Genomic DNA, 24,679 nt, shown 5'->3' on the forward strand with positions numbered 1-24,679 from the left:
ACAGAAATGTTGTTTCACTTCGTTAATATATATTGTTCACTCTATGACTAAAGCAATTTCAGATACTTGTTTGCCATTTGAAATCTTAATGCTGTAGGTGTTTTGATGCTTCTGTACATATAATCTGTGCACAGCTATCTCTAAACATGAATATTTCCCCCTCTCTTAGGTTTTCCATTCGAATCCACGTCACACATTTATGGCGATTCTGAGCGTCAGGGCAGATTTCTGCCGGGCCCAGCACAGCACCCTGGCTGACAAGTGAGCTGGGGGCCAGGGTCCTACGTGCCATAACGAAACTTTGCCTTGAAGACTCCAGACACCAAGACATAAGCCTCAAATATATGGGGATATTTTCTGCACATTGGACACCTTTTCCTCTTGGTGACACTAGAGAAGCAAAGCTTGGCCAAACACAAGTGGAAAGAAGATCTGCCCTTAAATTTTCTTTGTGCCTCACCAGTGCCTAAATGTAATAAAGGCTGCCTATTTTGTGCATGTAGTAGGGCAGAGTCTTGAGGAGAACCACCTGTAGTAATTGAGGCTGAAGTTGAAGTGCAGCACGTTTTAAGCAAACCTGCTTTTCTTGAAGTGAAGAATCATCTTAAAGAACTTAACAAGGAAAGCTCTGATCTATCCCCAGACACTTTAGTGATTTTTTAAATGTTTTCTGCTGTGAAACGTTGCAAGGTTTGATTTTTTTTTTGGCCCCATCACTCCTCCTGCCACTATGAACCGTCCCGCTCCAGTGGAGATTACTTATGAGAGTATGCGCTTCCTAATTACCCACAACCCAACCAATGCAACCCTCAACAAATTCACAGAGGTAAGGAGGCTATCTGTATTGTATGTTTGAACAGGCAGCCAAAGAGTGCACAAAAGATGCAGGCCAATGTAGCAGTCTACCTAGATGAGTGGTTTTCAAATTTTCTTCCGAGAAGCCTAGTGGAAGTGGGAAGCTTATCAAGGACTCTTCAGTGGAAAGATCAGTAATGGTAGACAACTGTATCCTGCAGTTATTGAGACCAAATTCCAACAGATGATAGCTAAAAGGTAACTTGCCCAATATTTCCAAACTTCCCTGACAATACACAGACATAGAAATTGCTGGGTGAGTTCTAAAGTAAGTTCTTGATTAATGTGGGACTAAAGTAGGGCCTAGTAGAGAAATTCTCTAGAACTCTTATCCAAAACCCGCAGTCCCAGGATTTCTGGAGTGTAAAGCTGCAGTGACTCATATCTTGCATGACCTATTTCTTTCTGGAATCCCCATGCACTAGGTCTGCTTGCTAGTCTTTCTCCCCCTTCACCTCTCTTCCTGTAGGGTTACCCCCAAGAAAAGGCACTCTTCAAGCAGACCCCCTTGCCTGGAGCCCACAACAGTATGTGGGTTGAAACAAGTTAACACATGAAGTATGAAATATGAAAGCAGGGAAGGCCAGAATATAAATACAGTGTTCACACCTAGTCCAGGGATAGTCTGGCCATTGATATGCCATGTCTGTAACTTTGTTACCTCCGTCAACAGAGTCAGCAGGAATCATGAGAGAAGCAATGACCGGCTTCATGGTCTTTCATGATTGTTTACATAGCACATACACAAACATTGTGATTCTCAGTATATCACCATGTTGAATATTATGAAACCGTTACCATGATGCGGACTTAAAACTGATTTTGGAAAATGTATTGATACACCATCCCGCCCTAGAAGGCGCAAGACTGCACTTACAAAATTGACATACAAAGTGTCCTCCTCTCTCTTTTCGTTCATCCTGTGATAGCCTCTACACCAGATACTGGAATTAATCAGTGAGGCTTAATTGAGGAATCATTCAGACACTAATAAATTTGGGGTGACTAATCACATGAGAGTTCTTCAGGGTGATGTCACAACTGGGGAATTTTGCTCTCATTGTGTATTGTGGGCAGAATGTATGTTAAAAGTAAATTAAGGGATTTTGAAGTTCAGCTTGTTTTCTTTTCACGTTTTGCAACTAAACCAGAGTTGTGTTTGTGTGCTTCAGAATTTATACTTGTAATGCATTTCCAGGAAGCCTGAAAACAAGGCTGTCCTTTAGACCAGAAATGTCTGAGGCTACATAACCCAGACAACCACATGCTTCCATTTAAATAAGATTGGGGTGCTAACGTTGCTGTACCACTTTGCCTTTGTGTTCCTTTTTCTTGTTTGGGCCACTTTACAAGTAATACTTTTCAGTATTTACCTCTCTTCTAGCTTGTAAAGTGTTAAATGTGTTTTCTTTTATGCTACTGTATGTTCTCCCTCTTGTTTTGAATAACTCACCTCCAATTTAAGGACAAGGGTGCTACTTAAACAAATGGGATGGTATCCAGCTAAGTCTTACTTGGAGTGGTCATGACTAACTTGGGTCCATTAATTTCTGTGGATTTACTCTGAGCAGAACTTGGTGGATACAACCTAGTATGATTAATGTTGGATACCACCTACTATGCTTTAGATTATGTTTTAGATGATTTTGTGCTGCAGATTTAAACTTTTTGAAATAAATACTATTATTCAAAGATTTTCAAAATATACAGATAACAACCATGGTAACAAATATTAACAATAAATGGATTCACAGTACCACTGTTGCAATAGTGTGCAATGCAAAGTCAATTACATTAACCTAAAGAGTATCCAAAATTTGCACACTTAAACTTAACCAGTTGCAAATTAAATAATGAAGGAGAAAGGAACAGGCTTTGTGCAGCTCCCAAGGCTTTTAAGAGCTCTGTAGTTACAGCTGTTTTAAGAGAAGACGCTCACTGACTTCTCAGTCTGTCACACCCATTGCTTCATTGTGGATCCTTCCATTGGCAGGTCATCCTTTCTGCTTATCCTCCTTTACACCCTGCTGTTTCTGGACGGTTGAAGTATGTGCAGCAGTAACTCAAGGAAGAGATAGTTTTCCTTGGAAGGCTGCCCCAGGCTGTCACCTGTCATCAGTTATTCATACAGCTTTGCATGCCTCTGGAAGCAAAGGTATTTTTTCACTTGGTATGAAAAATTGATTTGACTTTGTTTTTTTCTAAAAGGAGCTGAAGAAGTATGGAGTGACAACCTTGGTGCGTGTCTGTGATGCTACCTATGATAAAGCACCAGTTGAAAAAGAAGGAATTCAAGTTCTGGTGAGTATAAAGTTCTGAGAGGGAATTATGATTCAGCAGAAAATGGTGGGTCTTTTTGAACTGCCTAGTGGTCTGTCTGGGCTAGCCTGCAGCTGTGGAACTGTGCAGTACTTGGGCATGGATTCTGGGTCACTGAGCAATCTACAGTCCTGCCATATCAGGTGCATTCAAGTATTTGGCTAATCAGTTTGGGGGATTGAGTTCCAATGTCTCTGTGTTTCTCTAAAGATAGACTTTTGTGAGTGTTAACTAGATAAACCTTGCCAGTGGGGATACCCATCCGCCTTCAGCTTTAAAGCCAGGAACAAGTGTGTGTGTGTGCATGAGAAAGTGAGTGCACTGGCACAGCACTATGTTTTCTTGGCTGGAAAATGATTTTGTCCTGGGAGAAGGAGAGAGAGAGAGAGAGAGAGAGAGAGAGTAAATTGAAGTAGTTCAGGGCTGGGGGAACTACAGAGGCAGCAAAGTAAGCCTTCTTTGCTGCCTTCACTGTCACTAGGTAGGCTTGATGATGAGCCCTCACCAGCATTTGACCAGAGTTTTCTTCCACTCACATTTGAGCTGCCTCCCAGCTTGTTTCCAACAACCACCCCCGTAAACAATACCCCAACCCAAGATTCTGTTCATCTGCCTCAGCTTTTGTAGCTGGAGTCGGTCAGGGCCCTTCCCTCCCAGGCCAGGTGGCAAAGGCCTGCAAGGGAACAGGTTCTCCAGAAGTCACAGCCAAGATCATCTCTTGTGTCAAGCAATGCCTGGAAAATAATCTCTGCTGCAGCATGAAAAGGTAGTGATGAGAGAGATCTATGTTGCCTGATACTCAGACTACTCTCTCCTAGAGGTCAACAGCATCATCTTGGGACTGTAGGCCAGCCCTTCCTCTTGCCCTTGTTTTCTCCAGTGTGACAGAAGAATGGCCACTTATGGTGTCCTTGATCTGAGCAACTGCAACAAATAGCTTGCTATGTATACCTCATTCCCCACCCTTGCCTCCACTGCCTGCAGCAGTAGTTCAGTCCATTCTGAGCAGACTATCTCTAAACCAGTTCCACAGGATAAGGAACTCTGCCCAGATCTTTCCAATGCCTTGACTTACCTCTGGGCTCTTAATTTGCCAGCAAAACCTGAAAAAACTGTTAGAAGAAAATGGAAATAAAAACTCAAGCTGTCCACCAAGATGTTCTAGTCTCCCAACAATTGTGTCACAACCATCCTGTGAGATAGGTTTGGCTGAGGGATAGCTACACTACCTCAAAGGATGGTTGTAAAGATAAAATGTTTGTCCAGACTTTACTTGTAGAGATGTTTAGGAGATGGGACACACAAAGCAGTTGCTTATTCTACCCTAATACATGGTAATAGGTCATCAGAATTAGACATAAGCTGATTGAACTGGTAGTGTTCAATACATTTAATGCAGGAAAAGGCAAGGGAGGTGGGGTGGATAATGCTGGCATTGTTCCATGCCAGCTGCTGACACTTCACAGGTTCATGTGTCTGATTTTAAAAATAGCTTGTCTAAACAGCAGACATGGCTTAGGAAAGACAAGGTTGAATTATTTTCTGAAAATGTTTCTGCAATATAGTGCCTGCAGAAAAGCAAGTGTACTTTTGAAAAACAGTAGACTTTCCTGAGGCTGCTGTGAGATCAGGATTGGCCCAAAATCCATGTCTGCTGTCATTAGGTGCTGAGCGATAACAAGCTGAGAGCAGAGTATAAGCTGAATGATTTGGTTGAACAAGCTGAAGTTCGATCTAGGAGACTTGTGTGGCCTTTGGCAAATCCTTTTGGCTCACCATCAGTTCCCTCATATGTAAAATTAGGATAATTGGGGCCAGCTTCACAGGCTTGTTGTGAAGGCAAATAAACATGAAGCAAATGTAGCACAATATAAATATTACTTCCAGTAGCAATGAATGGCAGCGTCTATGCTTCTAGACTCTTTTAGGGCTTGTTAATCTAAAGGGTTGATCTTCTGAGCTGTGGAATTTCCTCAGCGCCACTTGGCTTGTTAAAAGAAGCACTCAGTGCTTTCCTGGATCAGGCCATGCTTAATCAAATTTAACTGAATGTCTGCTAGGGGAAACTTTTCATTTGAGTGATTCCACCACTGAATGTCAGTTCTTGTACTTCCTTTCATTTGCCCATTGGAAGTCCCCCTGGTTCTGGCATCTGGCCTGATAAGCTGCTGCAGTGGAAGCCTTGTTTAGCTGTTAACCTGTGAAAAACCCCAGGCTTTGCAGTCTCAGCATTGGTAGTCTTATTGTGGTGCTTGAGGTCTATTCTGGGAACTGTGATCAGTGGCTGACAGTTTCATGCTGATAACGTGTTGTTCTGTTGAGCAGGCATCTCAGCAGAAGAGATACAATGAAGGATTTGCTCTTTCCTTTCAGCTCTCAATGGATCTTTCCTCAGGGTGCTCAAAGGAAGACATGTTTTATCTTTCTGCCCTATTTGGGGTCATATCTTTTGTCTATGGCCTTGGCTCCTCCAAGCCTGCCACCTCTAAGTTTCCTGTTTTCTAAGAGGATTCTACCCATTCTGTCTCTGCCCCTTCTGCTCAGAACACCTTTGTAGGGTGGTGTTCTTCCCCTTCCCTCCAAATCGTGAAAATACACTTTTGAAGTTTGGTTTCCATTTTCTAATAAAGCAAAAGCAATAATGGCAACTATTAAAAAGTAAGAGAAGAAATCAAAGCAAGAAAAGTGGGATACGAAGAGAGAGGAAGGAGCAGTAATAATAATAATAATAATAATAATAATAATAATAATAATAATAATAATAGCATTATAATTCCGAGCAATTGTCCTTCATAAACATAATATCCAATAATGTTTTTTCATAGGAATCCATGAGAAGAGGGGGGCTGCCAATCATGTTCCTTAACTTACACTGCACTTAAACAGATAACATATTAAATATTTTGTTATGTCTAAAACAATAAAACTCCCTCACCCTGAGCCATGTGAACATTGTCTCCTGTCCCTCAAAAGATACCAGCCATTTCTCCTTATTGCCCTGTACTGTTTGGAACTACCTCCTAGAGGTGTGCTACCTTATGATCATCAAATCACTCCTAAAAGCTCACCTTTTCCTTGAAGCTTTTGGCACAGCCCTTTAATTTCAACATTGTACTGTAACCCAGCCTAAACATGTGCAGCTGAAACAACTGCATATTGCTTCCATGTTTATCCCTGCCTCCCCTTCCATGTGTTTGATTTCCCCGTGTTGAATTTAAGATTATAAGCTTCTTGAGGCAGGAATCTTTCCTTATGTACAGTCATACCTTGGGTTACAGACGCTTCACGTTGCATGTTTTCGGGTTGTACCGAAACGGGTTACTTCCGGGTTTTCGCATTCGCGCATGCACAGAAGCGCCGAATCGCGACCTGCGCGTGTGCAGATGCGGTGCTGCAGGTTGCAAACGTGCCTCCCACACAGATCACGTTCGCAACCCGAGTGTCCACTGTATTTTGTAAAGTGCAGTACACACTAAAGGTACTATAAATAAAATATTTTTAAAAATATACTATATGAACCAAATTAGCATCAAAACAGTGTATTGATGCCACAATAAAATGCAGACCATAAACGCTTACAACTGATATCCCTCCCAGATATCATATTCAGTATTCAAGGTATTGCTGTCACACACATGAAAGTGAGAGTATGCTTTTTTCCCTTGTTATTGCCAAAGTGGTATAATTAGTTGCCAAATTTGTTTTGTTTATTGTAAAACATATTTATATCACTCTTCGTTTAAAAATTCAGACACAACACACGGATAGTCAATTAAAATCCAATAAATGCAGGTTGCAGGTACAACATTTTAGTGGTAGCAGTGCCCAGAATGGGAGGGGAGAAAAGGAAGGTGCAATGATTCAGGCAGACTTGTTGCATCTGCCCAAGAAATGGGATGGTTACGGGTCTCCTGAAAACAAGTGGGGTGGCATTCCACCATGCTTTGAATACTGAGAGGAAGTAACATGTTCTGTCTCCTTCTTCCAAAGGACTGGCCATTTGATGATGGAGCACCACCTCCAAGTGAAATCGTGGATGACTGGCTTAACCTTTTGAAAACAAAATTTCGTGAGGAACCTGGCTGCTGCGTTGCTGTACACTGTGTTGCAGGGCTTGGAAGGTAAACTTCCTGTTCTTTGATTGGAGAGGTTGATTTCAGGATTTCCTGTTTCTTGCAGTTGAACCTGTGATTTGAGGTCTGTAGCACAACAAACCCACCAGTATATTGAGACACATTTGGTTGTCTGCTAGGATGCTGACTCATTGGTTTCAAACACTGCTGTCCTCTTCCCCAGCAGTTTTTTCAAGACTCTTAAATCAACAGGGATAGTTCTCATCTAACACCAACCCCATGCTGCATTGTAAAGCACTGCAATTAAATTTTAAGTTTTTTACACCATGAAGAAGAATAGGCCCTTGGGTTTTTAAGAGGAGACCTTTTAAATCACTAAGTTTGGCTTAGGCACTCTTGAAGCAAGCTGCCCACAACTAGGACAGCTGCAAAGTAGTAAATGGGTAGATAATCGCTTCCCTTGCAATCATGCTTGTGCACAAGGTAAGAATTGTAATCTGCTGGTGCGTGCTGTGGCTCTTGATGATTTGACCTCTCCAGTGACCAGTCATTTTTAAGTTGCTTATGATAGCTGCTGGCACTCCCTTCTTAATTGCAATTGCATTCCTCAACATGATCAATATTGTGAAACAATGCACTTGCTAAAATTGGAGTGCCAGGAACTGCTGCCCTGAGCTACTTTGTGCCACATGCCAGCAGGACTGTTAACATTTGGTCAATGGATCAGTTTATCAAAACATTTTGACCTTAAATATTCCCTTGATTAATTGGAAAATCTTTAAAATAAATATTTTAAAGTATTTTTAAAAACTGCAGGTGGCAGGTACTTTTCTTTAATGATGCATCGCCCATCTAGTCTCAATTATAGTTGATAAACTTTTTAACTGAAATATGCAGACAGTGTTGCTGTCCTATATTGGGCACCCATAAAGCTATCGATTTCATACTGCACGCAGCATTAAACAAAGCAGGCCAATATTGTTCTGTAGCTGAGAGAGAGAGAGAGAGAGAGAGAGAGAAGCAGTCTTGGGCCCATGGCTGCACTAATTGGATCTATTTTTGAGAGGTTTACTGGACCTAGTTTAAATTTGTATTGATTTCTCTTCTCCTTCCAGAGCCCCAGTTCTGGTTGCCCTAGCACTCATTGAATGTGGAATGAAGTATGAGGACGCTGTGCAGTTTATAAGACAGTAAGTGTTGCCCCTCTTCTCACTTTCTATAGCTTTCTTTGCATTGAGCAATCTTCTGTCACAAGGTTGGTTAGCAGCTGCTGCTTCCTCATAGCATTGCTGAGCTTGTGACATACAAAAATGTTTGAGGCCTAGGCACAGTCCCTCCTTCTGGGTGGTGATTAGACAGAATTAGCTAGGCTTGTGACTTGGGCCACTTGGATATAACATTCACTTAAGAACAAGCAAGCTACAGAACTGCCCCCCCCCCCCGTTTTCTTTATTGGGAAACTGACCAAGTCTTTTGGAATAGTGAATAAATGTAGCCTGTCTTGGCTGGCACTGCTGATCTTAGGCATTGCTTTGCTACAACCCAGAAGTCAGTCATTCCAAAGGAATCCAGAGTTGGGGGGGGGGCTAGCAGGTAATGGAGCCCCCTCCTTCTGCTTTTAAAATACGAGGTAGATGGCTCTTAGGCACATCATGTTTTTCTTTATTTATTTTAATGAGACACTTCGCTCCACATGAACTGTAGCCTGATGAGTTCACCTCAGAGCAGAGATAGGCATGTCAGTACAGCCTGTGTTTACTGATTATTGTATTCTTACCCTATCTTTCCTCCAACAAGATCAGAGTAGCGCACATGATCTCCCCACCCCATTTTATCCTGTATGAGGTAGGCTGGGCTGAAAGGTCATATCGGGAGTCATGTTAAAGTTAAAGCTTCAGCTTGTATATTTAAACTGCAGTTCCCTGTTTTGTCCAGTTAAGGCAAATTGAGTTGTCCAAACCATAATTAATTAAACCAGGATATTTAAACAATCATACCTCGGGTTAAAGTCGCTTCAGGTTGAGCGTTTTCAGGTTGCGCTCTGTGGCGACTCGGAAGTAACGGAACGGGTTACTTCCGGGTTTTGCCGCTCGCAGATGCGCAGATGCTCAAAATTATGTCATGCGCAGAAGCGGCGAATCGCAACCCGCAGACACGGGTTGCATTCTGCTCAGGATGTGAACGGGGCTCTGGAACAGTTCCCGTTCGCACCCAGAGGTACCACTGTAATGGACACTTTAATAATATGCTGAAAGGAGGAAGAAGGGGAGTGCATGAGCCCAAGGTACACTGGAGCGTGTTTTCATCTCAGCAAACCATAGATTTATCATGTCTGACACTGGTGAATGACCCAAAGTCACATAATGAGTTCCATAAACTGAGTAGGATTTTGAACCTGAATAATATATTATTAATATATAATAATAATATATTATTATTTTTCCTCACAGATTAGAATTTGGCTGTCACTATTTAGGCTGGGTTCTTGGGTTACCTTGATGGTGTAGGAGCCATATCTTTCCAACACCACCGGGTAACATGATAAGCCTGGGGCCATATGAGTTCCTTAAGGCTCAATATAGGGTCTGGGGGGATCTCATCAGAATGAAAAATGCACCTGTGTTTGGCAAACAAATTTGTGGACCTCCATGCCAGTGTTTAATGCATTTTCCAAAGACTGTCACTAGCATGGGGAGGAGCTGCAGTGAGCTTTTCCTTTGTGGTTTAAGGCTAACGTTGCAGAAAAGAAAGAGTGACAGTAATGTAATAACTCTGTCTTAATTAACTAAAGCTTTTGTTGATCAACCTATTAAACTGATCAAAGCTTTCAGTCCTACTGATAATTTATAGATCTAGTTTCATCTGCATATGCACCTCCTGTTTTCTTTCTCTTGCCTTCTGCCAAGCTTGAAATGAAGCAGAGGTACCGTATAGGAAGTTAGGTGTGAGCTGTGCAGGCTTGGAGGTCTGTGCAGGTCTATTAAGAATGTCAGACAAACTTGCTGGATGATGCCAGGATCCTACTCTCACAGTGGCTCAACAGTTGCCTGTCGGAAACCAGCAAGCAGAATTCAAGCACCAGAGCAACTGGTATTGCTGCCTCCAACTGGAGAAATGCATTTCGTGTATGTGCTTGAGATCTAATGTCTTGGATGTGCTTCTGTTTCAGGAAGAGGAGGGGAGCTTTCAATTCTAAACAACTGCTCTACCTTGAGAAATACCGACCGAAGATGCGATTACGCTTCAGAGATGCCAACGGCCACTGCATTATGCAGTAAGGGGGTGGCCCTCCATGAAGTCTTGACGCTATCATGGCTGTCTTTTTGGACTCGTGGAACCTGGAAATGTAATTCTGGAGTTGAACGACATATTTACCGTAGTGGAGTGGGTGCTCCTTTGCCTTTGTCCCAATGATGATGATTGTGATAAAAAATAAAATTAAAAGTAAACATTTCAGTGAAGAATTGTCTTCTCATGTTGCAGTCTGAACATCTGCCAAGAGACGAGCATTATTTGAACCTTCTGTATTTTTAACTTTTTGGAGAGAGATAAATTAATAAAATGAATTCTATGTCTCAAGGAAAACCAGAGTATCAGACTGTGCAGAAACCATTGGAGCAGGACAGCATCCCTCACTTAGGTCCTAGCCCAAATTTATTTTTTAGTTTTGTACTAGTTATTCCTCTTACTGGTGAAAGATGGCAGACAGAATTTAAGGAGCGCCTGTATAGCTAGTATGTGGTTGGCAGCCTTAATCCCAGGTGGGTGTTCCAAGAAGTGCTGTACATTGCGTTTGCAGCTGACAGGCATTTGGGGAGAGTTGCTTTTGGTAAACCTATCACAATGGGTCAAAGTCCTTTTCTTAACTGAACATTTTCAGTTATCATTCAGTTAACATGTAAACAGTCATTTGAAATGAAGGATGGCCTACTTTGTAACCCTTGGGACTCTGTAACTGAGGATCTGATCCCGCTAAAAGAGTCATGTGTGGATGTCCAAATCACAAGCGTTAAGCAGGTATTTCAGATGGGATCCTCTGTGCTGAAATGTTGCTCACCATTTGGCTGCAAATAGATTTCTCTAAATAATTTGGACGTTAGCTTCCTGCCATTTAGGCAGAAAAACTGACACAGCATAGGAAGAGAATAGGCATGTGTGTTTGATTAAGGTTAAAACAACTCCTGTTATAAAATCTAGATGGGAAGGCTGTGTGCTGCTTGTCTGAATGATCCTCGCCTCTCTGAAGGGAATAAACTTGAATGAAGTCTAGTTCTAATAGGGCTTTGGTGCCCATTGGCATCTCTTGATCTTGAGTTCTCAATGCCTGTATTTTTCCAGACTGGGCTCATGTATAGTTTACTGTAACCACTGATTGCCTTGTTTCTGACTTTTCATCAGGTTCTTAAGGGAGCCTTGCTGGTTGCACACAACCAATGCCTCATAGGCATATGCTGTATTCAGAGCGTAATAAATACGGAGAATGTGTCCTGAATTTTGGTCAGAAGGGCAGAAGAGCATTGCTTGTGCTTAGCCAGTTTTAGGTGACCTCTCTAGGAAATTGCTTTGGCTAAGGTGGGTCCACAGTTGCAGTGCCAACAGAACCCGTGTCCCTTTCTTCTATTTTAAAATTTGTTTGGCTACTTAAAATTATGAATTAGCTTGCAGTTTAGTCTCTTGCACAGTGTCAAAGGCTTTGGTAAGTCACTCTCAGCAGCTCTTTCAGTGGGTATAGACAAGGCTTTACAGACCTTCTAAACAGGGCACTATTTCTGCGTTGCATCTGATCACTTAACATTCCCTTTAAACATTTTGAGTTCAGAAAGTGGATCACAGTCTTTAAAGCTCCATACAGACTTAAATCAATCTAATTGTGATGGTACTATGCCAATCACTTTAATTTGTGGGTGGCTTAATAGACTTAAGTCTGAAACTGTTGGCCACAAATGCCATCTTTCCTCTAAAATATGGCATATATTTGGGGTGGGTGTTGGCATTATATTTAAAACATGTAAGTGATCATAGTACCATGGACTGTGCGTTAAAGAGTGCTTATCTGGAACAATGATTATAGGTTAAGAAATGTGGAAAATAACAGGTTGTTGAATTTTCCTCCTCATCTTCTGTCCCATTTTGCCCTAGTGCACATAAAGGCACAAATTGTCCTTGTAACTAGTCTCACTTCTACAACACGTGTAAGAGTTTTTTGCTTTAAAAAAAGCTACAACTTAAGATGTTGTAGCCAAATATAAAACAGGCCCAGACTTGTAGAACAAGTGGATTACTTTTGTCTTTCCTATGTATAGTTTTGTTTTTCCCCCTTTTAATTTCACATCGATGTATTACAGTATATTAGCTTGTATTGCAACCTTAACAGAACTGAGAAGGTGGGGCGGTTAAGCGCACAGGGATGCACGTTCTGTCATAGAGTAGAAATGCTAGAGCTTCATTGTGAGTCGGGCTCAACAGGCACAAACATTTCTGGTTCAGCACTTGGAACACAGTGCAATAAAGTTCTTACTGTATAAAGTCTCCTCCCTGGTTCTCAGTGAATTTTGTTTACAACTACTAGCTCTGGTGGTATGTCAGGGCGACCACCAGGGTGGTGGTCCTGTGAATTGGATAGAGGGGGTTTGTATGCACCACTTTAGTAGAATAACCATGGCAAACTGGTACAAGATACTTTCTTCAGACAAATAGCTGTGTGTGCCAGGTATGCAGTCTTGACAAAAATTGATCCAGGAATGAGCACTTATCTTTTGCTGTGCCTCTTGGTATCTGGGAAGCTAGGAATGAAATGCACCATGATCAACATCAGATTTTTCTCAGGTCCAGGCTTTGGCCTCATGCTGGCTTGTCAAAAGCAAGAGCCCAATTATCCCCTGTACTGACAGAGCCAGTGTGATGTACTGGGTAGACTGAGTTTGGGGAGGCCAGGACTGATTCATATTGCTAAGTGATTCTGGTAATACGATGTTAAGATGGTTGTGATAAAGGACAGTCACATGAATGGTGCCCTTGGCACCTTGCATGAAGAGCAGTGTGCAAATGAGATATTGGGCTGTGGAAGCATCTTTTTCCTGGATGTGGTGAGCTGTGGCCATCACATGCATCGACATCCATAAGACAATCACTGTGCTAAAAATACGGCTGTTACCAGCTAGTAAGATAGTGCTCAGTAGAACACAGTTGTCTAAAGTCCTTGGCTGGATCTCACTGCATATGCGATATAAAACCTGGCAATTCACTAATTACACTTGGGCCCAGCTCTGTTATTATGGGAAACCATAATTTCCTGCAATGTGAATGAGTTATGATGAATTTTCTATACTCCAAAGCTGTTTTGTGCACCAAAGGAGGAAATCTGAAGCATATGCTTTAAAAAAGAAAATGGGATTTGAAGTCACCATAGCTCAGTCCGTAGAGCATGAGACTGTTAATCTCAGGGTTGTGCCCCACACTGGGTGTAAGATTCCTGCATTGCAAGGGGTTGGACTAGATGACCCTCGTAGTCCCTTTCAACTGTGATTCTGTGATTTGATCCTGGCTTGTTCTCACTGATTTGAGTTTAAGCCTGCTGCAATTTTGCAGTATGACTGTCATGCGGAACTATAGCTTGTTTAAAAATGTAAGCAAATGCTTCTAAACCCATCACGTACAAATCATGAAGGGAATACACAGCCCCAAGTCTCTGCAGCTTCTCCAGGAAACCATGGTTTTACACTAGGTGAACATTAACTGTGATGTTACAGATCATTACCTCAGTATCTGCTGCTTTCAGAAAACAACTGAGTTTTGAGAAGGTGGCATCTTCCATATTCTGACTCTGTAAAGGCTGACTCATAGAAACTTATTTTTAGGTAAATGAAACTCTGAAGTTGCTCTTTATCTTTGCTTAGAATACAATCAATAAGCAGGAAGTACTGAAGTAGTTTGAGATCGGATCTCCTGCAGGGATTGGGAGGGAGGTATTTGCAAGCTTATTCAGTGCTGGAGTTTGCATGTGTGTATTCCTCATCAGCTTACAAGACTAGTAGTGTTCATCTAAATAGAAAAACCTTAAAGGGAGATGTGGAAGTTCCTTTTCCAAAGTATCAGCACGCTATTGTTTCCAATCATACCCCCAGTCTACCAGATAATCATTTTTTTTAAATTCATACATTTATGAGGGTATATTGACACATGTCAATAACCCAACTTTCATAAGAAAGTCATAGTAGCTATACATTCCACCATTTCTTTCCGTCTCTCCTCTGATAAACATGATACCCTATTGCTTACCAATATAATTGTGGATTAACTCTGGAAAGAGACTGAGATAGCAGATCATAATGAACTGGATTTAAATACATTTGTAAAATACATGAAAAGAAGCAGACTATCCCCCCGAACAGGTTCCAGCTGGATAGCAGCAGTTCACCTTCCTCAGGTGTGGCCTGCAAGAAATCTTTTCTGACCATGGTCTATCAGGGTTTATAGTGGTACTTAACTGCCTTCTCCACCCAGCAGTTTAAATGGTTTGATTTTTTTTTAAGGTGGGTCATTGCTTCAACACTGGCTTATAGTACCTGGCATGCAAGTTTTCATTGAAAGGAATGGCTAACTTACAGGTTAGGCTATTGCAATGTGCTGGATGTTGGGACTGTCTTTAAAGATGGTTTGGAAACAACAGCTAGTGCAGAATATGGCTAGAACTAGAAGAAATGAACATAAAACTGGGTCTGGTCTGGCTGCTAATTTGTTTTAGAGCAATTTTGCTTCAGAGCACTACACAGTTTAGGACCCCTATACTGAAGAGAACTGCCTTTCCCCTATATGAACCTTGGACTCTTGGGATCAGCATCTGAAGGAAGGTGACAAGGAAAGTTTATTCCCCAGAGCCAATTTGTCTTCGTATTATTAATTATTATTATTATTATTATTATTATTATTATTATTATTATTATTATTATTATTATTAATACTGTTTCTCTTTCTCTTTACATGTTGGTTCTTGTGGGATGGAGGCATTCTGCACATACCTTTTAACTGCACTTTCTAGTAGTTCTTCTAGGGGTTGGTTTTTTAAATGAAAAGTAACTTAAAGCAACTTACAAAATAAAAACAACATACATTAACACCAACTGAAAACTAAAACAGAGTCAAAGCTAAAAACATGTTCATATCTATAAAGACAGACCTAGGGCATCCCACCCACGGAAGGATGCTGCAGATAATTAAAGGCCAATGACTTGGTGGACGAGGAACATTTTTGCCTGGGGCCAAAAAGACAGAAATGGTGCCAGGTGTGTCTCCCAGGGGAGAATGTTGCATAGGTTGGAAGTCACCCCCAAGAAAGCCCATTGTGAGAACACCCTCTGCAGCCCCCTTGTTAGGGAAAGTGGTAAATGAAAAAGTTCTCGTGTCAGGTGAATTTCACCCCTTCTTTGATGTGACCTGTGAAAATGCAGCATTTAAGCGTTGATTTTTTAAAATGCTGAATTCTTTATTAAAAGTTTTAAACTGTTTTTATTGATAATTTGCGCTTATGTCCCGGAGAAAGGCGGGTGCCAACACGCACGTTGATAATTTTGTGTTACCGTACTCTTTTTTTGTAAAGGACTTTCGGAGGCAGGGAGGAATCCGCTCCGAAGGAGGGGGAAAAACCATTTTTAAACGCTCCTGCTGCTTTTCTGTCAAGTTTGCCCAGGGCAGGCCCCGCCCACACAACTCTTAACAGCCGGCCAACGGCCTTTCCTTTTCAAACCCCAAGCCTCGCCTCCTCCTCTTTGTGACGTGCGTCTAGGCAAAGAATCTGCAAGTTTCCCGCTTGATCCAAGGTCACGTGGCGCAGATTCCTATTTATCCCCGCCCCGTCTTCGTGTCGCGCTGGCGTGGGCGGCGCTGCAGGTGGAGCGTGAGGAGGCGTAGGAGGGAGCCAGCGCCCGGGAAAGAGGCTCGCGTGGCAATCGTTAAGGGAGAAGCGCGTGCTTGTTGACTGCAATTTCCTTCCCCCTCCCCGCAATTGTTCTTCCCCATCCTGCGCCTGTTTGGCACACCCGTCTCGTTTTTTTGAATCGTTTGTGAGGAAGGGAGAGGGGTGTTCTCGAATCGGTAGGAGAGACGGGGGTTTGCTCTGGAGGGAAATAGGAGTTATGAAGAGCTCTTTAGGTTCCAAGCCAGCCTATCCTCTTCCCAGAACAATATATATTGTTTTACTGACGGTGGAAATCTGGGCAGCTTTTAAAAGCAAAAGTAGTTTAAACCTGCCTTTATGGGCATGCTTACAAGACACTTTTAAACACATGGAAATTATTTAAATAGGGAAAAATGTAGGTATGTGTATTTTGTATACACACACACACACACAGTGTGTGTGTGTGTGTGTGTGTGTATGTATTTGTGTATGTATATATATATATATATATATATATGTATATAACATGACAGAATTCTGCCAAACAGGCTTGAGTAAGCATGCTTTCATTGGTGTGTTTTTTTAAAGTGATGAGGCTGTACCTATATTCCTGTGGAGGGAGTTTCAAAGAGTGTACGATGGTAATATTGGTTGTTAGGCTGATATGAACATGTATTCTATGTGGATAGTAGCATCACAACATCTGGCAAGAAGGAACACCTCTAGATATGCTGAGCTTATCTGTTAATGTGAACATGTACATTCTGCACATATGTGGCCTCTGCAGAGTGTGTGCAAAGCTGATTTTTTAAAATGTTAATTTTGGTTCAGCCTATATATTTTGACCGTGCATAGGGTACATTAGTCTTTAGAGACATTGGGGGGGATTAGGAGGCAGAGTTGATGCTGTGGCTTACACCACACCACTACCATAATTAAAACCTTTTCTTTCCTACCACAGTTTGCAGCATTCCCCGGAATAGGCAGGTTGCAGTCAAGGTGGAGAAAACAACATGGGTCAATGAGCACCTTGCAGGGAAAGAACAGTACAAGCAACAGTTAGCTCTTACTCTGAAAGACATTGCAGATAAGGTCTCAGAAAGGAATCCATACCATCTGAAAAAATCTTACACAGTCTGTTGGCCTCTGAAACTTTGCCAGAACCTTGGCCAAGCAGAATGAAAGGTATAGCAACAAAATTAACAAAGCCTTGCTATGTGCTTTTGAAAGATACCAACCAGCAAAGAAAACAAAAACATTGTTTAGTGCATCCGAATCCAAAGAAATTGCCACAGAAAATGCAAAACAAAAGGAAGGACGGTATTTATGAAAAACTAAGGGTTGCCCTGTTTGACTTGTTGGATAAAAATTGTACTAAAAAGCTAAAGACATCCCCCAAGATTAAGAATGCTGGGGGACAACTGGAATATGAAAAAGTGAACAAGGTGGAAAGTGGCTTGGAACTCGACACTTCTGTTCAAGTGCTAAGTTCTGGAGAATCAGACCCTGGGGAAACAAATAATGATTTTAGCATTAAAGCTGAAAGAGCAAAATCTACAGATATATCTGCCCTATATGATGAAGGTATTTTTGCAAGATTTTCTTCTAAGGAATCATGCCATGATAATTCCATTATCCATCTTTGTGATGAAGAAGAAATTGAAAAAGAGAAAGACTGTTTAGATACTTCTCCAATTCATGAGACGCAGTATCAAGAGTATCAAGATCTGGACACATCACCTAGCTTTTTAGGAGAAACATCAGTCAGTGATGCTAGTCAAAATCTGATAGCTACTTTTCATACAGAAGCTTTACAGACTCACAAAATTTATTCCTCTTTCTCATCTGAAAATTCATTTAGTGAAACCAAGGTCTCCAAAATATCCAGAAGAATGGGTGCTTCTTCTCTGTTGCCTGATACAACTGTTCTGAAAGGAGACATATGTCAGGCAAACTCTGAATTTGAACCTAACTTTGTTTCAGGGGCCAATCTTAAATTAGACTTGAAGGACACAGTTTCTGACATAATGAAAAGTGAGTTGTCCATAGGAGAAAGAATTGTTTCAGATTCTATGGATGCATCGGCTGAAGAATTTCTCGGAGAACAAGTGGGTATGGAAGAACATGAGACTCTGAACCCAAACAATACCTTGTCTGGGAACAAGAATATGGATAGTTGTTGGTTTCTTCTGAAAATTGATGAAGTTATAGATCAGGAAGATTCTGATGAAGAAAACACAGATGAAGAAAACAAATTCAGAGACCTGGAGTGTGGAGATGTTATTTTAGATCATGGTCTTGACTTTCCACAGTTGGAGAGCAAGTCAGGGTATCAGTCATTCACAGATGGCACTGCAGTTACTAAGCTCATTGAGAAAAGAAGAATGTCAAGTGATCACCAAGAGGACTTGGATGGCGAGATCAACAATGTAGAAGAAAGTGTGAATACTCAACCATCCGAAGAAAACAGTCCTGTGCAGGTGTGGTTGTAGTAGCATGTTCACTGTAGCCTGGTGCAAACACTACTGTAGTTAAGGGACCAAGAGTAAGCCAATTAGGATAGCATATTCCCTCCTCCTATTCCACATGCTTCTTATTGTAAATTCTTCCTACCTGGCCTTAGCAGCCGTTAAGTAATACCAATGTTTGTCATATGTATCTTACCTTTACATCACAGACAGGAAGCTCAAAGAGCCTGGCGGTCTTGGTAAAATGTATCAATTAAAATAGTCTAAAAATGTAAGTCCCAAATAACTTGCCTTCCCACTTCACCAGTGATTTCTAATTAGCTTCAAACCTAATATAGAATAGGGAAAATCTGTGGACTGTTTTAAAAATTATTGCAAACAACTTAAGTCATTAGCAGGATTGACATAAAAACGTGCAGTTACAATTTAAAGGGGATACAAAAGGAAAATTTAGTGAACAGGTTTGAATTGGATATGCAGGGGTAAAAGATACACCATAAGTAACAGCAGAAAGCGGGGAGGGGGTCAGTAAGATTTGGCACATTGACTGTAAACTTAGTCAAAATATTTGTAAAATGGAAAAATAAAAAATAATAATTTAAAAAATTCTAATTAGTTTCAAACCTGGGTTAAGAATCCTGGTGAAGTAGAAAACCTGAATATTAGTATTTTTTTAAAAATGGGATTTGTTATTTTATCCTGTCAAAGTTTCAGGACTATTTATAACATAAAAATATCATCTACGAAAACTGGCCCTAAAATGAGACCTCTACAGAATTCCATGATAAAAGCCCCAGCCAATCCCACCAGAGTAAGAAATGTAATTCCTCCTGCCATACTTGGCAAGCTTTAGAGAACACTTGTACACTCTTTAAAAATTACCTGGATTTTGAACACTGATGGTTGGAAAGGTGTTCTTTGCTGATCTTGATGGGAAACAGTGAGTGTGGGGGACGGGTGATCTGTTAGATATTTCTCTTAATCAGCCAACTAAAAAACAGATTGCTTTTAAAAGTTGGTTTATAATTGGTGTGTTCTCTTTCTGTCCAAGGAGGAAGAAAGCCTGCGACCACATCAATCTCACGGTGTAAAAATGGTCTTTTACGTATGTCATCTTCTTACTGTCCTCATTGCTTTATGGTTATGGTTTGGTGAGGATTAAGTAATCTAATTTTAATGCAGTATTTGAACTCAAGGCTTTACCATCTTATTTCTCAAGTTGCAGTATGATTATGCAACATAGCTCCTTTAAATTTAATAATAAAGAGGTAGGATATACCACTACAGCACTGGGATGGAAATAAGCTGACTCTGATTAATTATCCCCTTGAGTAACCATTAATTACCTACCATAGATGCCTTGTTCCAGGTTAAAACTGGCCAGCTTTAGGGTGCTAATTGTAATTTAAGGTTAATAGAATAATAATAGAATAATAGAATCATAGAGTTGGAAGAGACCACAAGGGCCATCGAGTCCAACCCCCTGCCAAGCAGGAAACACCATCAGAGCACTCCTGACATATGGTTGTCAAGCCTCTGCTTAAAGACCTCCAAAGTAGGGGACTCCACCACACCCCTTGGCAGCAAATTCCACTGTCGAACAGCTCTTACTGTCAGGAAGTTCTTCCTAATGTTTAGGTGGAATCTTCTTTCTTGTAGTTTGGATCCATTGCTCCGTGTCCGCTTCTCTGGAGCAGCAGAAAACAACCTTTCTCCCTCCTCTATGTGACATCCTTTGATATATTTGAACATGGCTATCATATCACCCCTTAACCTCCTCTTCTCCAGGCTAAACATGCCCAGCTCCCTTAGCCGTTCCTCATAAGGCATCGTTTCCAGGCCTTTGACCATTTTGGTTGCCCTCCTCTGGACACGTTCCAGTTTGTCAGTGTCCTTCTTGAATTGTGGTGCCCAGAACTGGACACAGTACTCCAGGTGTGGTCTGACCAGAGCAGAATACAGTGGCACGATTACTTCCCTTGATCTAGATGCTATACTCCTATTGATGCAGCCCAGAATTGCATTGGCTTTTTTAGCTGCCGCGTCACACTGTTGGCTCATGTCAAGTTTGTGGTCAACCAAGACTCCTAGATCCTTTTCACATGTACTGCTCTCAAGCCAGGTGTCACCCATCTTGTATTTGTGCCTCTCATTTTTTTTGCCCAAGTGCAATACTTTACATTTCTCCCTGTTAAAATTCATCTTGTTTGTTTTTGCCCAGTTCTCTAATCTGTCAAGGTCGTTTTGAAGTGTGATCCTGTCCTCTGGGGTGTTAGCCACCCCTCCCAGTTTGGTGTCATCTGCAAATTTGATCAGGATGCCCTTGAGTCCATCATCCAAGTCGTTGATAAAGATGTTGAATAAGACTGGGCCCAAGACAGAACCCTGTGGCACCCCACTAGTCACTCTTCTCCAGGATGAAGAGGAACCATTGATGAGCACCCTTTGGGTTCGGTCAGTCAGCCAGTTACAAATCCACTGAGTGGTAGCATAGTCAAGACCACATTTTATCAGCTTCTTTACAAGAATATCATGGGGCACCTTGTCAAATGCCTTGCTGAAATCAAGGTAGGCTACATCCACTGCGTTCCCTTCATCTACCAGGCTTGTAATTCTGTCAAAAAACGAGATCAGGTTAGTCTGACATGACTTATTTTTCAGAAATCCATGCTGACTATTGGTGATCACAGCATTCCTTTCTAGGTGCTCACAGACTGTTTGCTTAATGATCTGTTCCAGAATCTTCCCTGCTATTGATGTCAGACTGACTGGGCGGTAATTATTTGGGTCCTCTCTTTTCCCCTTTTTGAAAATAGGGACAACATTTGCCCTCCTACAGTCTGCCGGGACTTCGCCTGTTCTCCAGGAATTCTCAAAGATGACTGCCAGTGGTTCTGAGATCACATCTGCCAGTTCTTTTAATACTCTTGGATGCAGTTCATCTGGCCCTGGAGACTTGAATACATCTAAACTAGCCAAATATTCTTGTACCATCTCCTTAGTTATTCTGGGCTGTGTTTCCTTTGCTGAATCATTTGCTCCAAATTCTTCAGGTCGGGCATTGTTTTCTTTATCGGAGAAGACTGAGGCAAAGAAGGCATTGAGGAGTTCAGCCCTTTCTGTGTCCCCTGTTTGCATTTCACCATCTTCTCCTCTGAGTGACCCCACTGTTTCTTTGTTCTTCCTTTTGCTACGAACATACCCATAAAAGCCTTTTTTGTTCCTTGTAACCTCTCTAGCAAGCCTGAGTTCATTCTGTGCTTTAGCTTTTCTGACTTTGTGTCTACACGTGCTGGCTATTTGTTTGAATTCCTCTTTGGTGGTTTCCCCCCTTTTCCATTTTTTGTACACATCCTTTTTTAATCTTAATTCATTTAAAAGTTCTTTAGATAGCCACCCTGGCTTCTTTAGGCATCTTCCATGTTTCCGTCTCATTGGTATTGCCTGACGTTGTGCTTTTACTATCTCCCTCTTAACAAACTCCCAGCCATCATGAACTCCCTTTCCTTTTAGTATTGCTGTCCATGGGATCTCACCCAGCACTTCCCTAAGTTTTATGAAGTCGGCTTTCTTAAAGTCAAGAAATTGAGTCCTAGTATGCTTGGCTGCTCCTTTCCGCTGTATAGTAAACTTCAGAAGAGCATGATCACTCGCGCCTAATGATCCTTCCACTTCTACCCCACTAACCAGGTCATCAACATTGGTTAGGACCAGATCTAAAATGGCTGTTCCTCTTGTTGCTTCTCCCACTTTCTGGACAATGAAGTTGTCTGCAAGGCCAGTGAGGAATCTGTTTGACCTTATGCTCTTGGCTGAGTTTGACGTCCAACAAATATCCGGATAATTGAAGTCCCCCATTACTACTATCTCCCTTCCTTTTGCATGCTTGGCCATCTGTTCCAGGAAGGCATCATCTATGTCCTCCGTTTGGCTTGGGGATCTATAGTAAACTCCCACAATGAGGTCTCTGTTATTCTTCTCTCCCTTAATTTTGACCCAAATGCTCTCACTTTGGCTTTGAGGTTCTAAATCTTGGATCTCTTCACAGGTATACACATCCCTGACATATAACGCCACTCCTCCTCCTTTCTTGTCTGGTCTGTTTCTCTGAAATAGATTGTATCCCCCCATTATTACATTCCAATCGTGGGACTTATCCCACCAGGTTTCAGTGATGCCTATTATGTCATATTTAGTTTGCTGTACCAAGAGCTCAAGCTCATCTTGTTTATTTCCCATGCTTTGCGCATTAGTGTACAGACATTGAAGTCCATTAATTATTCCCCCGTGTCTCTTATTTAAGGATTTTTTCCTCCCACCACTAGGTCCGTGTGCTGCTTGCTCCATTTGGTCTATGACATTTGGATGATCATCTTCATTAATTGATAGACTCCTACCTTCAGGAGCACTGTCTCCCTCCCCCACATTAGTCAGTTTAAAGCCCTCCTGATGAGATTTCTGAGATTTTTGGCAAAAACATTTCTCCCAACCATTGTGAGGTGCAGCCCATCACTTGCCAGAAGTCCATCTTCAAGAAACTGCAGTCCGTGATCTAAGAATCCAAACCGTTCCTGTTTACACCATTTGCGAAGCCAGCTGTTCACTTCCACTATTTTCCCCTCTCTCCCTGGGCCACGTCGTTCAACTGGGAGGACAGACGAGATGACAATTTGTGCATTTAGTTGCTTCAATTTCCTGCCGAGAGCCTCATAGTCTCTTTTGATCTTCTGGAGGCTATTGCTTGCAGTGTCATTGGTTCCCACATGAACCAAGAGGAAGGGGTATTTTTCAGTGGGTTTTATGATTCCTTGCAGTCGTTCAGTTACATCTTGGATCTTAGCCCCGGGGAGACAGCACACTTCCCGAGACATCTTGTCAGGCCCACAGATCACTGCTTCTGTTCCCCTCAGTAGGGAATCCCCTATCACCACTACACGCCTCCTCTTGGGTTTGGTCGGGGTTTTTCCATGAGCTGTCCGTTCCAAGGTCGCCTGCACATTCCCTGAGGACTGACTTTGCTGCTCGTCTTCATATACCTGATCGACTGTAATGAGGGAGAGATCCTCAAATGGAGTCTGCTCTTCGTCCTCCATGCTAGGGGAGAGGACCTCAAAGCGATTGTGTATTTCTAAACAATCAGAGTGAACCCTGGGCCTCCTACTTCTTTGAGTCACGTTTCTCCATATATCTGGCTCCTGTATTGGTGAACTATCCTCCTTCTCAGGGGAGTCCCCTGTCTCCTCCTTGGTGGGGACGGTGTGCTCTGTTGCTTCCAAGAAGAGCTCCAGCTCTCTAATTCTTTGGAGCGTAGCTACACGTTCCTCCAGTTGCTGTACTTTGTCTTTTAAAAGGGCAATCAACATGCAATTGCTGCAGGTAAAGCTGCCTGCAACCTTTGGCAAGATGGCAAACATTGCGCAGGAATCGCAGGCGACTGCAGCTGTTCCCTCCCCTTCCATCTTGAGATCGTGTTGTTGGGGGTGGCTACAGAGGTCCTCCATCATAAAAAGCTTGAAGACAGGACAAATAACTTCCCCCACAAAAAAAAAACAAACCTAGGTCTCCCCCAACAAGCGTTTGAGACTAGCTCCCCTAAATCTAAAAGATGGGTATAACTGCGCGCGCCGCTAGGCGCGCGCCGCTGCCCTACAAACTCTGATAAGCTCCTCCCACAGCTAATCCCCTGCCTCAACAGAAACCCTGCCCCCTCTGACCTTTACACAGGGAAAACAGCTAATCAGCCACAAAGAAACCCACAGACACAAGAAAACCCTTTTTGCTCCTTCTTCAACTGCTGCCCTACAAACTCTGATAAGCTCCTCCCACAGCTAATCCCCTGCCTCAACAGAAACCCTGCCCCCTCTGACCTTTACACAGGGAAAACAGCTAATCAGCCACAAAGAAACCCACAGACACAAGAAAACCCTTTTTGCTCCTTCTTCAACTGCTGCCCTACAAACTCTGATAAGCTCCTCCCACAGCTAATCCCCTGCCTCAACAGAAACCCTGCCCCCTCTGACCTTTACACAGGGAAAACAGCTAATCAGCCACAAAGAAACCCACAGACACAA

The 24,679-nt window shown here is 42.1% G+C and overlaps 2 protein-coding genes and 1 long non-coding RNA gene across 19 annotated transcripts in view; 2 read left to right on the forward strand and 1 right to left on the reverse strand.

Moving 5' to 3' along the window:
- Positions 1 to 12,776, forward strand: part of PTP4A2 (protein tyrosine phosphatase 4A2) — a 26,433-nt gene extending 13,657 nt beyond the window's left edge. For all 4 annotated transcript variants that reach the window (XM_083511722.1, XM_083511723.1, XM_083511720.1 and 1 more), the window contains exons 2-6: positions 170 to 826; positions 3,064 to 3,156; positions 7,165 to 7,295; positions 8,363 to 8,437; positions 10,417 to 12,776. In XM_083511722.1, the coding sequence (XP_083367848.1) occupies positions 731 to 826; positions 3,064 to 3,156; positions 7,165 to 7,295; positions 8,363 to 8,437; positions 10,417 to 10,525 (504 nt within the window). In that variant the 5' untranslated portion in view covers positions 170 to 730 and the 3' untranslated portion in view covers positions 10,526 to 12,776. The remainder of the gene's footprint in view (positions 1 to 169; positions 827 to 3,063; positions 3,157 to 7,164; positions 7,296 to 8,362; positions 8,438 to 10,416) is intronic.
- On the reverse strand, positions 11,380 to 15,949 carry LOC310710720. Its single transcript, XR_014528217.1, has 2 exons — positions 15,424 to 15,949; positions 11,380 to 14,079 (listed from the first exon to the last, which is right to left on the reverse strand). It is a non-coding gene; the product is annotated as an uncharacterized lncRNA (long non-coding RNA).
- A 129-nt stretch (positions 15,950 to 16,078) lies between these two features.
- Positions 16,079 to 24,679, forward strand: part of SPOCD1 (SPOC domain containing 1) — a 32,377-nt gene continuing 23,776 nt past the window's right edge. For 4 of the 14 annotated variants that reach the window (XM_083511569.1, XM_083511580.1, XM_083511581.1 and 1 more), the window contains exons 1-3: positions 16,080 to 16,179; positions 17,102 to 18,620; positions 19,660 to 19,713. In XM_083511569.1, coding sequence (XP_083367695.1) covers positions 17,319 to 18,620; positions 19,660 to 19,713 — 1,356 coding nt within the window. In that variant the 5' untranslated portion in view covers positions 16,080 to 16,179; positions 17,102 to 17,318. Of the gene's footprint in view, positions 16,195 to 16,688; positions 18,621 to 19,659; positions 20,019 to 24,679 lie in introns of those variants that run through there. The other 10 variants (XM_083511575.1, XM_083511572.1, XM_083511579.1 and 7 more) reach the window with 8 other exon arrangements.

Source organism: Podarcis liolepis, assembly GCF_965112155.1.
Source record: "Podarcis liolepis genome assembly, chromosome: 7".
Classification (NCBI taxonomy): Eukaryota; Metazoa; Chordata; class Lepidosauria; order Squamata; family Lacertidae; genus Podarcis; species Podarcis liolepis.